Genomic DNA, 18,132 nt, shown 5'->3' with positions numbered 1-18,132 from the left:
GCACTTCCTTTTGCACTTCCTGTTTTTTTCTAAGAAAGAGTGAAAATGGAGTTTCTATCAGCAGAATGTAAGTAGTTGATTCAATATGTGAATGATGGATAGAGGATCTATCCTGTTTTGTATTTGTGTGTTGCATATCTGTAAAGAGAGATCAGCTTATGTTATATTTTTGTGTAAAACAGAAAGAAACAGACATTTATATTCCCCAATTAAATGTGGGGATCAGCTTCAGATACTGTATGGTTGACTGTACGCAATGTCGGTTAAAGAGGGAAATTCCCCTCAACAAAACACACCTTAGACACTCCAACACTACTTTCTCCTATAGAAGCCCATTTCAACCATTATGTTTTCTTATCATTTCAAATTAATCTGATATGACTTTTTATCTCACTTGTGCCAGATACAGGTAAAAGAAATAGGCATCTAATACTGATGTAATTCTATAACAGTTTCTCATTACTATGACTTTGTATTTCATACGTTTAACAGCAGTATGCCATCATTTTGAAGTGTCTTTTAATAATGAGATATTATTTTATTATAAGGCAAGGCAAGGCAAGGCAAGTTTATTTATATAGCACTTTTCAACACAAGGCAATTCAAAGTGCTTTACAAAAAATGAAAGACATTAAGAAAATGGCATTTAAAATCAGTCATTAAAAAGAAAAGCTAATAAAATAAACATTAAAAGAAAAAATACATGGATAAAAGTTACAGTGCAGTCTAAGATATGAATAGTTCAATTAAACATTAAAAGAAAAAATACATGGGTAAAAGATACAGTGCAGTCTAAGATATGAATAGTTCAATTAAACATTAAAAGAAAAAATACATGGATAAAAGTTACAGTGCAGTCTAAGATATGAATAGTTCAATTAAAAGCAGCAACAACAAAAAAAGTATTCAGCCTGGATTTAAAAGTAGTCAGAGTTGCAGCGGACCTGCAGGTTTCTGGGAGTTTGTTCCAGATATTTGGAGCATAATAACTGAACGCTGCTTTACCATGTGTAGTTCTGACTCTGGGGACAGAAAGCTGACCAGACCTGAGAGATCTGGATGGTTCATAATTTAGCAGGAGGTCAGAAATGTATTTTGGGCATAAACCATTCAGTGCTTTATAAACCAGCAGCAGTATTTTGAAATCTATTCTTTGACACACAGGAAGCCAGTGTAAAGACTTCAGAACAGGAGTGATGTGATCCACTTTCTTAGTGTTACTGAGGACGTTCTGAATCAGCTGCAGCTTCCTAATAGATTTTTTTAGTGAGACCTTTGAAGACACCATTGCAGTAGTTGAGTCTACTGAAGATAAAAGCATGAACAAGTTTTTCCAAATCCTGCTGTGACATTAGTCTTTTAATCCTAGATATATTCTTTAGGTGATAGTAGGCTGATTTAGTAACTGTTTTAATGTGACTGTTGAAACTCAGGTCAGAGTCCATGACTACACCTAGATTTCTGGCTTCACCTGTTGTTTTGAACATTGCAGACTGAAGCTCAGCGCTAACTTTTATACGTTCTGCCTTGGCTCCAAAAACCATTACCTCAGTTTTATCTTTGTTTAATTGGAGAAAGTTCTGACCCATCCAGTCATTGATTTGTTCAAAGCACTTACTCAGTGTTTGAATTGGAGCATAGTCTCCTGGTGAAATTGTTACGTACATTTGTGTGTCATCTGCATAGCTATGGTAACTTATTTTGTTGTTTTTCATTATCTGAGCCAGTGGTAGCATGTAGATGTTAAAGAGAAGAGGCCCCAAGATGGAGCCTTGAGGAACCCCACATGTCATATTTGTCAACTCAGATGTGTATTTATTTACCTATAGAAACAAAGTTGATTCTGTCCTTTAAGTAGGATTCAAACCAATTTAGAACTGTTTCCGAAAGTCCCACACATTTTTCCAGTCAGTCGAGTAATATGTTGTGGTCAACAGTGTCAAACGCAGCACTGAGATCTAATAATACTAACACTGAAGTTCTGCCACTGTCTGTGTTTAAGTGGATGTCATTAAAGACCTTTACAAGAGCAGTCTCAGTGCTGTGGTTTGGACGAAAGCCTGACTGGAACACATCAAAACAGTTATTTAAATGCAAGAAATTACTCAACTGTTGAAAAACAACTTTTTCAATGATTTTACCTAGAAATGGGATGTTTGATATGGGCCTGTAATTGTTCATTACTGAAGCATCTAGATTTATTTTTTTAAGAGCGGTTTAATGACTGCAGTTTTCAGGGCCTGTGGAAAAATACCTGAGTGAAGAGATTTGTTTACTATATGAAGTAGATCTGAGGCCATGCAAGGCAAAACATCTTTGAAAAATCCTGTTGGAATAATATCAAGGTAGCAGGAGGAGGATTTCAGAAGTTGTATAATGTCCTCTAGGTTTTTATCATTAATCTGATGGAATTGTGTCATGGTGTTTGAATTGATGTTAAGTGGACACAGAGACAACACATTTGCTGTTCCTGATGCAGAGGCACTGACTGCTTGTCTGATTTTCGGAATTTTGTCAGTGAAGAAGGAGGCAAAATCATTGCACGCCCTGGTGGATAGAAATTCAGAGGCTACTGACACTGGGGGGTTAGTTAGTCTGTCGACGGTAGCAAACAAGGCACGTGCATTGTTTTTGTTGTTGGTAATGATGTCAGAGAAGAATGATTGTCGTGTGTTTTTCAATTCCAAATTATAAAGGCCAAGTCTCTCTTTATAGATTTCAAAGTGAACCTGGAGATTTGTTTTTCGCCACCTGCGTTCAGCTTTTCGACATTCTCTTTTTTCTGTTTTCACGGTCATGGCCTTTCTCCATGGAGATATGTTCTTGCCAGACACTTCCTTTACCTTAATTGGAGCAATGGCATCTATAACATTTTTAATTTTTGAATTAAAATGATCTACTAGCTCATTTACTGAGATGTTAGCAGGGGCAAGTGTGGAAGAAAAATTCTGAGTAAACATTTCCCTAGTATTTTCAGTTAAATATCGCTTTGTGGTTACCTCTTTTTGAACATTTTTGTGAACAGAAATAGAGCTCTCAAAGAAAACACAGGAATGGTCAGAGTGCAACATCAGTCACCACAACCTTAGAGATATTCAGACCCTTTGAGATAAGTAAGGGAGCTATCATCATAATTTTTGCCTTAGTTTAAATTATTTTTACGAATTTGCAGTGTTGTGAAAAAGTCTGTTTGATCATTAGGACATTGTTTCTTAAAATTGATTGCACCTTTCTTTAGTATATGATTACGTCATACTGTAATTAGTAGTACAATTGTTCAAAAGATAATAGTTAAAAAGGAAAATAAATGTATGATTAAAAAGCATATAATACTCGCTACTCTGAATAGTGTAGCCTAAGCAGTTACAGGTAATGGATGGATAAGTGGAGAACATCTCTCAGGCGTTTCCCATTATTATCACATTATCAGAATGTCGCTCATAATTAGGACTTACTGTAATTGTAAAAAAACGGGTTATTTTTTTCTTGTTGCTTAAATTAGCTACCTGGGGCCAGCTGCCACTCCTTTTAATTAACATGACCAAACAATAGAGAGATGATACAGTAGGTGTTTCTGTTGCTGCTGAAGAGGACATTAGCTTTCTGTTTCTCGTTTCCCGCTTTAAAAAAAAAAAGTATATTTTCTTTGTAACGTTTAACTTGTTTAGTGTTCAGTGACGCTTTGGTTTCCTGAGAGCCACTTATCTTTGAGGACCTGGAGCTCACGCTCACGCTCACGCACACACACACACACACACACACACACACACACACACACACACACACACACACACACACACACACACACACACACACTCACACTCACACTCACACTCACACTCACACTCACACAGATTCAGATAAACACACAGTGTCAGACAAACACCCTTATATGAATACACACAAACACAGTGATGTGCATGGCTGGCAGGTGGAGACTTATCTCCGCTCTGCAGCAGCTTGCCTCTCAAGGCTCAGTCGGCAGCTTAGAATGGGATGGAAGCGACCACAACCAAAATAAAAATAAAACACTTTCTGTCTTTTCATGGTCAGTCAAAGCTGCTTGACAGCATTTCCACATATTTAAAATGAATGGCTCGATGCATTTACCATAGTACCTGGGATTGTCGATAGTTATAGCACATCTAACAGCTTTGTGATTATAGATATATATATATATATATTATTTGTGATATAGCGACAAATCTTTAGTCTGCAGGTCACTGGTATGTGATTCAAGTGATGGCAATATCGCCATGAATAATTTATATTTCTAAACAAGATTAAATAGATATGAAGACCAGTCTTTGTAGATTGTTTTATGCAAACAAACTATAGAGAAACACTGCAGGCTTTAGAGCACAGCCTCACATTTGATAAAGGTTTTGTCAGTACCCCATGTTGTTAAAGATTACTATGATCTTTAATCAAACTGACTTTGACTGATGAAAACCTCCAGTTGAAAAAATCAAGGTTTCTTTGTGAAGAGCTTCTATGTTATCTCGCCGCGCCACAGCGATGGAAGCTGAGAGTTTGAAGATAACAGAGGCAGGTGAAAAGCCTCATCAAAACCATTTTATTGGCTGCAGTGATGGTGAAATTGAAATTGTACACATATTTCAGGGCACCAGCTGGAAACCCCTTAAGACTCCTCAAGCTTCCTTGAAACCGTGTTAGAAAACCAGAGGTATGGCATCACAGAAATCCAATAAATCATAACTGGGTTTAATTGGGTGGAAGCTCCAGCAGATTGACAATATTCCTGGAGAGACTTTGGCCCTGAGAGAATGGCAGGTGTTCAAACTCTATGATGTAGGGATGCTTTACCCTATTTATCTATTTTCTTTTAAGCAGGACAGCTTAATTATGGGGATGAAAGGTGGCTTGATGTTGGTTGATTCAGATAAACTATCTTGAAAGTAGTGGCCAGATTGCGATTCACTTCTGTATGGATAATGATGCACGGAGCAAAGATTTTTTTGTAACCCTACATCTACAGTAACGTCAACAGGTTTACATCCATCTCTTTAACGCTGCTTTCAGAAATTCTACTGCTGCAGTGCAAATGCTGACCGTGCGTGCTCGTGTGAAATGAGACCGTTGATGAGCTCTTTTCTTCTAGACCCAGTCATTTTCTAAATATTATGAATATTAACCATAAATCTTTTGAGCGATACTGCATGGGAGCTATTTTTGGAGCTCTGCATTAAGGCAGCATCTGATGTTGAGAGTTTGGAGATTGAATGTAACAATGTGATGAGATTAGGGATTTAGGTACACGAGAGGATATTTAACACGCTCCGCAGGCTCAGCGCAGTTTAAGGTTGTATTTCAGGCATGAGATGTTGTACACTTGATCCTTCTCATGTCCTCGCTGAGTTGACTTTAATCCCTGGATCTGCTTGAAATGGACACAATGATGCTCTCAGATAAACTAAAGTGTCAATAGGTGGATTGTATGCCCTGTCATATGTATTCTTCCAACTGATTTCTCACATTTATGGCTTATTCTCTCGTCCGATTTATACACTTGTTAGTCGGCCTTTTATATAATGCAATCGATATGAAAGATATTGTTTTAATTAAGGTTGTCTCCTGGGCTACAATAATATCTTATTTGAATGTGTTCATTTTTCGGCTCAGCTTTAATAGATTGTCTGCTGTGACCTTTCTGACCTTGTCATTTTGCCTTGGCGTATGAACTAGTTTCCCCTCTGAGACATAATGAAGTCATCTATTGATTACATTGCCTTTTTAGAATTTAAAATGTATGCCTGCTAATAAGATGCAAACTTACCACTTCAGACCTTCTGCTGTCAAATGCATATGTTGACTGATAATAACAAGCAGACCCCTTAATTATATTTTCTTTGTATATGAGCATGGAGGTTCACTCTTGACATTTGGGAACATTTTATGTAGCTATACAGACACAAAGGTCCCCTTAGTGGTTCTCAAAGCTTCTGATCTTCAGTCTCACCCCTCCTCTCTCAACCTCTTAAGTAAATGGGGCTGGCGTAGGTGTTTTCATGTGATATGGTTGTATATGAGTGCAAAGTCGTTCTGTCTACCTCTATCCGAAGATGGTCTCTCTCAGGTGGCATGAGAGTGGCTTCCTTCATCTTTCCCAGGACATCCACTGTTTGAAGCTCTGACAACTCATTTCGCCTTTTTTCGTTGTTCATTTGCAATTGTACCATTCAACTTTTGTGGCACGTCATGTCCAGTTTTCAATTTCAGGCTTTCTGGACCTGTTTTGTACTTTTGCGTTAAAGCCAAATCACAGAAGGGGAAAATAGGAAACAGAAATTACTTGTGACTAAAAGTTGATAAATAAAGTGGAACGTTGAGAAACTAAGGTCAGATATTTTGCTCAGGACGTAGTTGATGTAGACCAAAAACAGATCTAAAGACTTGAATTTACCATTGGCCATAGCCACAACTCATCATCAATGCTAATGTTGCTCTGTTACTGGTGTACTCATTAACAATTTACTGACTGTGTTGTGGTATTTCGAACTTATGGCTAACAAGTTAACTGAGAGACAATGGGGTATGAGTTGTGAGCATGTTTTCCATAAAAAAGAAAAAGAGAAGTGGCAAGAGGAGGGAGGGCATGGTGATTTAGAGCTGTGTCAGCAGTAAAGCGTCAACGGCTTCTCCAGAGATGAAGCCATTGTAAAGCTTTATGACTCTTTATGGAGAAATGACGACGTTTCAGGAAGAGATTATCGTTATGAGCAAACCTTTAAAGGTGATGAAGGTTTCCAGATTCATCATCCTTGTGGCTCTGATTTGTCTCGCTGCCTGCCTGTCTGATCCACTTTGTATGTGCTTGACTCTTTCCCCTGTCCCCTCCTCAGTGTTTTGTTCCCTCAAAGAAATATGGGGGCCTCTAATGCCAAAGTTTCAAGGTTTTAAGAGTCAACCACATCGTCTCTTTTCAGGTGTGGCTGGGAGTGTCTATCTGTGTGAATGGGGAAGGCAGTACTTGAAAGGATGGTGCGCTAAATGGGGCTAAAGTGGGTTGAGTTTACAGGACGCCCTGAGCCATCATGGTGCGGCATCTCTTTGGTATCCCTTCTTGTTTCACTTTCTCCCTCCCTCTCTTCTCTCCTCTGCTGTAACCTTCTCTGGTGAGAAAATGCCATGTCAATAAAAGCTTTTTAACATGAGGCAAAATCAATGTGCTCCAATTGCACGTTCTTTCATCCTGCCAACTGAACACATGAGTGGCCCTGCTCCTGCTCACAGGGTGGTTGCTGGGTAAAAATGCTGTTTTCTTATATTTTGGTAGTTTTGCATACCGTGTATTGAATTGAAATAAACAATCCTCCCTGTGTGTAGCTCTTAAAGCTTTTTTAAGCTGAAATAACTTAAGATTAACACTTAACACTTTAAGGTGCTTTATTGGTCGCAGCTCACACCATCAACTTGTATTGTCTTGAAAGGGAATGGAGGCTTGCAGGCAGGGTTGCAATAAAGATGCATCATAAAAACAACAAAAGCACACAAACATAAAAGCTCAATAAAATGCATGATAAATAGACGAATAATACACCCACATCAGTTGTTAGGATCAGACAATAGATCTGTCATTGAAATTATCAATCAAAAAGTCTTTGGGGAGATCCCTTAAGAATCATAGTAATTCCTTTTTTATGTAGGAGTTGAGAACAATAAGTCAAAACCATACAGTGCTGTCTTTTAGGACATGTAACTAATAAGTGTTCAAGGCAAAGCACTGGCAGCTTTATTCATCACAAAGAAACTCAATGTGCTTTTTATATTTAAAAGAAGAAAGGCATGTCAAATAATAAATATGAAATCATATGCAACACAAAGGTATAACAATATAGGAACAACAACAAAAAAGCAGCACTGACTGATATTTCTGTATTAAAATGAACCAATTATCTATTTAGTGACACAGTAAACAACCTCATTGGTGGAGGTAATTTACTGTCACTAAAACTTGTGCAGCTACTTTTCCAATGGAAAACCAACTGTGTTTTGACCAGTTGACAGTTTGAGCTGCCTTCCTGTTGCTAACCTGTAAGCCATTTACCTTAAAGTGGACCAATCATGCTATATTTGAAACATATATTGTAGGGACATACCTATATAAAACATGTCTGTGAAGTTTTTCTTTCAAAATACCAAACAGATCATGCATTTTAGCCAAGCCTCATTTTGCTCTATTTGCTCTTTTCCAGCCCTGTCTTCACAAGGGCTGATTCTGCTTTTGTGGCAGACTACAGCGCCACTTACAGGCCTGGCATATGTACTACAGCGTCTCCAGCGCTTTCGAGCGGTCTCTCATTCCCCTGATAGGTGGAGAGTTGCCCATATAGACGGAGCACCCCTTTTCTGATGTCAGAAAAATTCAAATAATAATCAGCTCCGTTGCAGCCCCGTTTTTAGAGATTTGGGGTATGGAGGAAAAGATAGAGGGTTGTGTTTTCTGACACTTGGTGAGTTCCCTGACACACCAGGGACACATCATGTATAAAAGATGTACAAAAGTGCATTTTGCATGATAGGTCCCATTTAACTTAAGTACATTGCTCTTGCTTGTGTGCTGATTATTGGTCTGCATTACAGTCCTCTTTCCTCTGTTGCTAGTATTCCCCAGCCATGACAGAGATTTAGAGCTAAACATTAAGAGACTAAATATTTATGACTTTAATGCTCAGGATTTTTGTGTTAAGTGCAGATTGGAAATGGGTTCACTAATTCATTGTTTATGGGGATGTCCAATGATTCTGAGAGAGTGTAGTTGAATGCCTTTACGAGCCGAACCTCGTGTAGTGGGAATACACCCTAAACAGTTGGTTGTAACTTGTAACTGTGCAGCAGTCTCTGCTCAATGACTTTGGACTTTACAAGCCTTGAGGGTAATTGCACTATTATGGGGAAATATGGGGATACCTTCTATTAGAATGTGAATAAAGGAACTGGTTCTATTTCCAGTTTATTGGAGACTAGCTTTTATTGTAAAAAGGAAAGACAAAATTATTTACTCTCTATCGGAGGCTTTAATGAATGAATGAAACCAATTGGTCGTGAAACTGTGCACTAGTGTTTTTCTATTTTCTGTAGGTCTGTAAATGTCTATCTTTAATGTATTCAATGGCAAAACATGTATTGACACCTGAGCAAGTCAATAATGAAACACAAACATTTGTTCAAAGTATCACACTAGCATCAGGGAGTAAACTCCACTAAAGTGTGAAATGAGTCATTGTTGGAGGATGGAGAGGGTCATATGTCACTGAGTGGTCTTTCTTTCTGCTGTTTGTGGAGGCTTGTATGCATTATTTGTGCTGTGATGACCCCGCTTTTGGTAGAGCTCTTCTAGCATATACTACGAGAGCGTGATGAGAGAGGAACACAACATTTCTCTCTCTGTTCTCTGCCTTGTTTGTAAATTAGAGTTAGAGCTGATATTCTTGTCACGTCATGTTGCAGCAGCTTGTACAAAGAGATTGAAATGAGCTTTCTATCTGTGTTATGACGGGAAAGTTGCACACCCAAACACATTTTCTCATGCATGAAAGCAAATGTTATTTTAGTAATTTCTATTTTCTGAAAATGTTTTTTACGAGTACACGACTAAAGGAGCTAGCAGATGTTGTGGGAGAACGCTATAGCTGGCAGTTTGTATGTGCAGTTTGTATGTTTTAAAGACACTGGCTTTCAAATTTGTAACTTGGATCAAATAAATCTCATTCAGTGGAAGCAGGTTAATTCTGTGTCATTAATTAGGATCTTTTTGGCGTGTATAATCATACATCAGTGAGAACATTCAAGCCATTATGGTTTGATTAACATTTTATCACCCATCTCTAGACTCTCTTTGGACACACACACACACACACACACACACACACACACACACACACACACACACACACACACACACACACACACACACACACACACACACACACACTTCTGTCATCCAATGATTCTAAGAGCTTGCTTGCTGGTGATAAAATATGAAGTACTGAGGGCCAGTTATGAGATGATAAGCGTCAGCGTCCTCTAAATGCCCCCCATCCTTCAGTAATTATAGACAAGGTCTCCTGTTCCCTCTCTCTTCCATATTTAATTATTATATTAATAGCCACATTCCTTATTTTGCTATTAGCCACTGATATTGAGGCAAATAGCCCGCAGTTTTCGGTTTTTTAAGTGACCTACAGTGCGCTAAAGAATTGTTTTAAACCACATGTAAGAACCAACTCTTATATACTTAAATACTAGGACAATTTCAATTGTTATAATTGTGATCATTCTGACTCATGATAAGTACAATGGAGAAAACAGTGAAAGCCTCCAAAAGCTTCCCTTACATTTCATGTCTCCCTTTGTTTCTCAGCCACCATCTGACAATTTCCTGACTCATTGAATTAATCATTATTTTAATAATCCACCCAATACCAAGCCATTGCATTGTCTCTTTTACATTTCCTCAGAGGACAATAATATAAACAAACCTTATCTGTTTCGCTAAGGTACTTCTTAGCAGACACACATTGACAGCGACCCACAGACACACACATGTAAACCAACCATTGTGTTCAGATTAACACACGGTAAACTGCATCCATAGGTAATCCAGGGGGCGTATTTATATGAGTATTGGGTGTTCTCAGAGACAAGCGAGAACGTTTATGTAAATTAGAGTTTTATTTGTAAACATTAGTAAATATCTAGTTTTGCTGGTGGCTGTGTTTCTCACACTAGATGTAGGGAGTGGGAAATAAGCATGACCTATTAGTCAAGAATGACACAATTATGATATGAATATATTTCTTTTTTGATTGAGTTATTTTGTCATTTAATTTCTTGATGCTCCTTCTTACTCTGTTCCAGTCAGTGAATTCCTGCATTTACTCTTTTTTGTTTACTTAGCAGATATTTCTATGTATGAACAATTTCAGTGCAAAAATATGTAAAAGGAAGAATTTGGACTTTGATTTTAGCCTTTCGACAATGCATTTCCAGTTTTACATTCGATAATGATGCTATCTGCTCCTTCTCTTGTCCATCCCTCTCTTTTCTTTCTTCTTTAGAACGGACAGAAATATGAGGCATCCCTTTCACGCCAAGTAAGGAATTGATCTAGAATCGATGAAGTGTTGACGGCAGACTAATTACTTTAAGATAGTTATTTCTGGTGCTGTGATTGGTTTCATTTGAGCTGAAATTAGGGTACAGAAGCAGCCAGTATTGCACCATCTCTTTGATAATAATATTTAAACACTTTAATTCTCCTCTTTCAACTCTTGTTCGGTTTCTCCCTCTGCATGCATGCCCATCCTGTTCCCTCTGTATCCCTCTGTTGTCTCATAGGTTTATGGATCAATGATCAAGGGGGGGTAAGGTGACCTTCCTCTGAGAGCTTGTTGGATAGAGCGCTGCCTCGTCCAAAGAAGAAGAATGCCTCTAAGGCACAAATGTCTTTACCACCAGGAGCAGAGTATACAGTATTCACTATGCAAATACATGCATGTGTGTCATAGTTAGGGAGTTACACCAGCTGATTGAGGATGGCTTTACTTATTATGGAAAAAATGGGTTTCTTCCTCAACTGTTTCACTGTAACTGCCTTCAGCATAAATCAGATTCTGTCTCTATTTTGTGTAAATGTAAGTTAGGTTAACGGCCCGTCCACACAGCAGCGTGCGTTGAAGCTTGCCGACGGACGTGTCTGAAACTCGACCAACAACCAATCGCATGAATCTTCCGCCCCTGACACACAAGCAGCGGTTTGATTGGCTCGAACTTGTACTGGCATATGATTCGATTGGCAGACGCTTCTGCCGAGGCTTCAAAAGTTGAACATTGCTCAACTTTTGCAGCGAGCCACGCCAGCAACGCTCTGCGTCGCTTCCCACAATGCAGTTCCGCGAAAAGTGACGTCACCCCATTCAAAGTGAATGGTGAAGCGTTAACGCACACGGCTGTGTGGACGGGTCGTAAGGCTTTGGCTGAGGCAAGTTTCTATTATGAATAACCCTCCAGGAAATAAATGATAATACATAAAAAAGCTTAAAGAGACCTAAACCTATCCTATAAATAATTGCAAGCATGTGTAGAGAGATGCCACAATGATGTTGGCATGTATGTATGCATTAATTAATACTCTAATGACGATGGAAAGAATATCTGGGATGTCTCTTGACACGATGAACCTATCAGAGGGAATGATTGCCCTACACTTCAGTTCCCCTCAGATTTACTGAGCTTGGTACAGTCAGCTTGTTGTTTTGGTTTAACAATTATAAGCTTCAAGTATTATTGTAAATAAAGTGGTTACCAAGCCTTGTTGACTGTGACCCTTTTCTCTAACCCACATCACACTAGTCTTCTTCCCTGCAGATCTTCCGCTTCTTTTCCCAGTCACAGTGAACAAATGAACGTGAACACAGCCATTAATATTTTAATAAATAATGAGACGAGGCAAATTTAAGTTATGTGAACGTGACTCCAGTTCTAAGTAGGCTATATGCGTAGCACTTCATTACTCAAAACTGAAAGACTGCCAAAAGAACTTAATAAGGTGATCATTTTGTCAATGTTGTGTTTATAGCTTCTCCTGCTGCTCCTACCTTAACAATGTATTCTGGTAGATGGCAAAGTCTTTGACCTCCAAATGGAGTTATAAATCGTTTTATAAATGTTTCACTTTATTCAGAGTGTTAAGTACGGTGGCCCTGAAGTGCAAGACACCACAGCATTTCAGAAAACACCACAGCATTTCAGAAAACACCACAGCATTTCAGAAAACACAACAGCATTTCACATTGGACGGAAAGGGTATTCCTTTAGGGAGAACACTTCTTGTTTGTGATTGGACAGAGCCAGCCAGAGAAGCACTGCTGTGATTGGTTGTTTTTGCTGCCAGTCAAGAAATGACACTTGTGATTAGCCCAACACATCAGCTGTTAGCTGTTAGCACACACTCAGAGCTCACAGCTCCTCATATCTGTTCAGAAACTGGACAAAAATTAAACATGTACACACCACAGACTGTCTAAGTCATGGTGAATACAGTCGCTGCTTTATTTATGTCTGTATGACGTTGTTGTGAGTGTGGACGGAGCAGCTACAGGTTAGTTTAGCCTGATGGATCCGATTCCGATTTACATGGAGATACGGCTCGCCCCCTCTCCAGCGTCTTGTTTGAATGACAGGAGTAAACACAGAATTAATGCTTTATTAACTCATGGTTTTTAAGGGGCTTATCTCCATGTAAATACTATGGTAGACCACCCAATATTCGCATCGCTCTAATCGCTCGAGTTTCACCGCGGCTGTCAGCTGTGTTTGCTCCTGTCAATGCTGTCATTCAAACAAGAGGCGCTGGAGAGGGGACGGGGCGTATCTCCATGTAAATCCTACTACAAAATGAACATATTTGACCGTGATTTAATTGTAATACACGTTTCAAAGTGATGCCGAAGTAACTACATACTGATAACAGTTAGTAAAAACCATGAATTAACGCTTTGACAAGTCTGCAGACAAGACGGCAGGCAAAAAGCTTTTAAAATGCGTGTTTTCTGAATCGGATTCATCAGGCTAAACTAACCTGTAGCTGCTCCGTACACACTCACAACAACGTCATACAGACATAAATAAAGCAGCGACTGTATTCGCCATGACACAGACAGTCTGTGGTTTGTACATGTTTAACTTTTGTCCAGTTTCTGAACAGATATGAGGAGCTGTGAGCTCTGAGTGTGTGCTAACGGCTGATGTGTTGGGACCATACATTGTGGGACCATGGTTGGGACATATTTGGCTGTCGGGTGTTGACCAATCACGAAGCGTCATTTCTTGACTGGCAGCAAAAACAACCAATCACAGCAATGCTTCTCTGGCTAGCTCTGTCCAATCACAAACAAGAAGTGTTCTCCCTAAAGGAATACCCTTTCCGTCCAATGTGAAATGCTGTGGCGTTTTCTGAAATGCTGCGGCGTTTTCTGAAATGCTGTAGTGTTTTGTGAAATGCTGTAGTGTTTTGTGAAATGCTGTGGTGTTTTGTGAAATGCTGTGGTGTTTTCTGAAATGCTGTGGTGTTTTCTGAAATGCTGTAGTGTTTTGTGAAATGCTGTGGTGTTTTCTGAAATGCTGTGGTGTTTTCTGAAATGCTGTGGTGTCTTGCACTTCAGGGCCACCGTAGTTAAGGGATCAAATTCAAATATGATATTAAATTCCGAACATTTGTTTGCCATTCAATTATAATTAAAAACAATTGACTCTTTAACAAATGCCTCTGTTTTCTGGACATTTCACAGAAAACATTTCAAAGCTTTAAGACCAGTGTAACACTTCAAATAATTCATCACAGTATCGACGGTCTGATGGTTCCAACATCTGTCTCTCTCTAACTACTTGTGACTCGTTTCTATGAGAGCTATCCGCTGTGATTGGCTTGTGGCAGCAGGGCAGAGTAAATTATTAAGGCTTTCTCTTTATTTGACCGTAAATGCTCCCACCCCCCCTCTCTTTCTCTCTCTTTCCATCTCTCTCTCTCATGTTTTCTACTTCCTCTTCTCCCTCAACACTCAGCCCATTTAGAAAGAGAGTGAACAGGATGAGAGGGCTCTGCAGCGTGGGGGGGGTAAGCATGAAGGGAAAATATCACAGACATGTGGTGTGTGTAGATGGGCAGAAATGGAGAACGAATGTCAGTAGGGGAAATAGGAAAAATAGCTATTGGAAAAACTAGAGAGAGAGAGAGAGAGAGGGTGGAGTGACAGAGGGATAGTTAGGATAAATTGCACAACAAGCACTTTTCTCCCTCTGCCACCTGCCCTGCAAAGAGACCTGAGTGCATCATGCAAAATCAAACACATGCTTACTAAAGAAAAGAGACTAGTGGGTGTGCAGTTGGCTGTCATTAGTGAGGTGTTTCACTACCAAATGTGTGAGGGCAGAGAGAGGAAGACGAGGGGAGACAGTTAATGACAGACAAAGAAAAAAAATCGAGTTGTTTGTTGCCCATCAATAATTCAGTATGTGTATTATTTCCTGTTGTGTGCAGCTGCAAACTTCATGCATCAGCGGTTTTAAGGAACGGCAAACAATCTGAGTCAGATACTCTCACACCCACCCACACAAATAGGAGGATTAGTGATCATTTGTGTCGTTTAGCACACAGAGGTGTAATTTATGTAAAGATGGGATTCTTGCTATGAGAAATTCTGACTACTGAAAACACATGGGTTGGTTATTAGTGTACCTTTTTTATCGGTTTCTCATTTCAATTTACCAGCACCTACTTAGCATAACTCTTCACTGCAGCTCCATTAAATATAAGTGCTCCATCTCTTTGTGCTTCTGGCAGGTATCTTAATCTTCTGACTTTCTCTTTTTATGGATATAAGTAAAGCTACTCCTTTTTAAGGTGCTTTTAAACGTTATGTCCATGTCAACAAAGTGTGAAAGTGATCGTTTGCACTGATATACATTATTTTGGAGGAGGGAGGGTAACAGGTGTTGCTTTACTCTGACCGCCCAGGTGGCTGTTTTGAATACAAAATTAAAATAATAGATGAACCCACCTACCCAGCATCAAATTGCAGTGAGACACATGGTTGGAGTTGGTGGAGACCAAACAAGAACTAGAAAAATATGTAATGTTGGACTTACATTATTTCAGGTTTAAAAACATGACTATTAAAATGAAAATGTCACTCTCTGTAAAAGGCAGCTGTTTGTTATGCTGTATGGTGCCCATAATTAGCACAAATATCTGTAAAAAAATCTCTTCCTGTAGATTAAAGGCTGGACCAAATCAAGCCAAGTTACTATGGTTAAGAGGACATTACACAAAAAACGAGAGATGATGACTAAAGTGCTTAAAACCAATAACAACATTTAACTGATCAAAATTAAACTGAGTTTATACTGTTGGCAAGTTTTGATGACTTTGCATGGTGCTTAAAGATACGATGATGGGATCTAAAAATGGAGAAGATGTGACAGTGAAGGGTGAACCACGGTGGGATTACACTTGATCATCTTTGCATCTATGGTCATGAAGGATGGGTCATGACCGAAAGAACGAGATCGCGGATACAAGCGGCCGAGATGGGTTTTCTCCGCAGGGTGGCTGGTGTCTCCCTTAGCGATAAGTTGAGAAGTTCAGTCATCCGGGAGGGACTCGGAGTTGAACCGCTCCTCCTTCGCGTCGAAAGGAGCCAGTTGAGGTGGTTCGGGTACCTAGTAAGGATGCCACCTGGGCGCCTCCCTAGGGAGGTGTTCCAGGCACGTCCAGCTGGGAAGAGACCAAGGGGTAGACCTAGGTCCAGGTGGAGGGATTATATCTCTTCGCTGGCCTGGGAGCGCCTTGGGATTCCCCAGTCAGAGCTGGTTGAGGTGGCCAGGGAAAAGAAAGTTTGGGGCTCTCTGCTGGAACTGCTACCCCCGCGACCCGACCACGGATAAGCGGGAGAAGATGGATGGATGGATGGATGGATGGATGGATGGATGGATGGATGGATGGATGGATGGATCTTTGCACTGGGCACTTGTAATGGCAAAGAGGAACTGATCTGAGAAAACGAGATGTAAGATATAAGCTTTGTGAATTAATGCAGTTGTATTAAAATCAAATAATGGAATATTATCATATATTTCATATTTGACTGGTAAAAGAAGGCACAGGGGGGATTTCTTCTCTCCTGTCGTTACCTGTGAGGAGTCTTGCTACTTCATTTTTAAAAAGCTGTAATCCCCAGAATCATACTTTACCATTTTGGGAACCAATTTTGGTGATTTGTTTACACATAGTTTTCATGCTGTGTGGATATTATTAGATGATCTCTGGTAGCCATTGTTCTTCTGTATCTGCTGCTGCTGCTGTTGGAGGGCAGGGTATGATTTGTCGGGGGGTCAAATAATCTCATAACATCTGCTCATAAACTTCTGTTTGTCCTGCAGCAGCAGAATTAAATGTCATAGTTGAACAGGTGTGCACACCAAGGCCAAATGTCAGGCCCCGACAGATCAATGGCTGCTCACAAAAGGTGTGTGTGTGTGTGTGTGTGTGTGTGTGTGTGTGTGTGTGTGTGTGTGTGTGTGTGTGTGTGTGTGTGTGTGTGTGTGTGTGTGTGTGTGTGTGTGTGTGTGTGTGTGTGTGTGTGTGTGTGTGTGTGTGTGTGTGTGTGTGTGTGTGTGTGTGTGTGTGTGTGTGTGTGTGTGTGTGTGTGTGTGTGTGTGTGTGTGTGTGTGTGTGTGTGTGTGTGTGTGTGTGTGTGTGCGCGCGCGGGATGAGGTAACAGGGACTTTGATTAGACTGGATAAAAGCCATTTTTTCGGCTGCGCCTGCTCCCATCATCATCCTCTTCATGCTCTTGGGTTACTAAACAGATGCACAGCTCGACAAATGTGGTTACATTTGGCAGTTTGCATCCTTTATTTTCCCTCCCTGCTTTCCTCCTCTTGGCCAATTAGAGGAACCAGAGCTAGCAAGCCAGAGGATAGCCATTATGTCGTGTTGTGTGTATACCCATGTGATGTGCTTTAGGGAAAAAAGGGAGAAACCATTTTCTCTTCCCACAGCAACAGGAATGGATCAAAGTAATTGGACAGTTTTGTTTACACCTGGGCAGTGCAAAGCTTTATGTGCTTAGTGTACTTGTATTTGTGTGTGTTTGTATGCTTGCTATGCCCCCTAGACCGAAAACGCTTTGCATACAACAGCACACATATTTTCAAACACACACACACACACACACATACACAATCAGTAAAAAATGTCTCTACATTAGTGTTGAATAAAACATGGTAGTAAAAGTGTTTCAAAGTCTCAGGGCAGAGGGAGCTAGATGGAGGGTTTCTGCTCCAATATAAGATCAGAAAGGAAGTGTGCATGTGCCTTCCTGTAAGGGCAAAGCAAAGATGTTACAGAGAGCAGTTTGGGTGTTTTTTTGCTCTGTTCTCATCTCTCGTATCTCACAGGCTTTTTAGTTAACTTCCTTTCGGCCTCATTTTCAGTCTGTCTGGCTGTCTGTGTTGCTTTTCCTCCCACTCATTACAATCTGCTGTATTTGCGCTCAAAAGCCTCTACTAGTCGCACACACAAGACACACCTAATTAACGCAGGTCTTT

The 18,132-nt window shown here is 39.9% G+C and overlaps 1 protein-coding gene across 1 annotated transcript in view; it reads left to right on the top strand.

Moving 5' to 3' along the window:
- The first annotated feature begins 13 nt into the window (after positions 1 to 13).
- Positions 14 to 18,132, top strand: part of klhl5 (kelch-like family member 5) — a 59,758-nt gene continuing 41,639 nt past the window's right edge. Inside the window, exon 1 of the mRNA XM_034080765.2 lies at positions 14 to 67. Within this exon, the coding sequence (XP_033936656.1) occupies positions 66 to 67 (2 nt within the window). The 5' untranslated portion in view covers positions 14 to 65. The remainder of the gene's footprint in view (positions 68 to 18,132) is intronic.

The sequence above is a fragment of the Pseudochaenichthys georgianus genome, chromosome 1 (genome assembly GCF_902827115.2).
Source record: "Pseudochaenichthys georgianus chromosome 1, fPseGeo1.2, whole genome shotgun sequence".
NCBI lineage: Eukaryota > Metazoa > Chordata > Actinopteri > Perciformes > Channichthyidae > Pseudochaenichthys > Pseudochaenichthys georgianus.
Note: the sequence above shows the minus strand (reverse complement) of the source record. Positions and strands in the feature narration are given on the sequence as shown.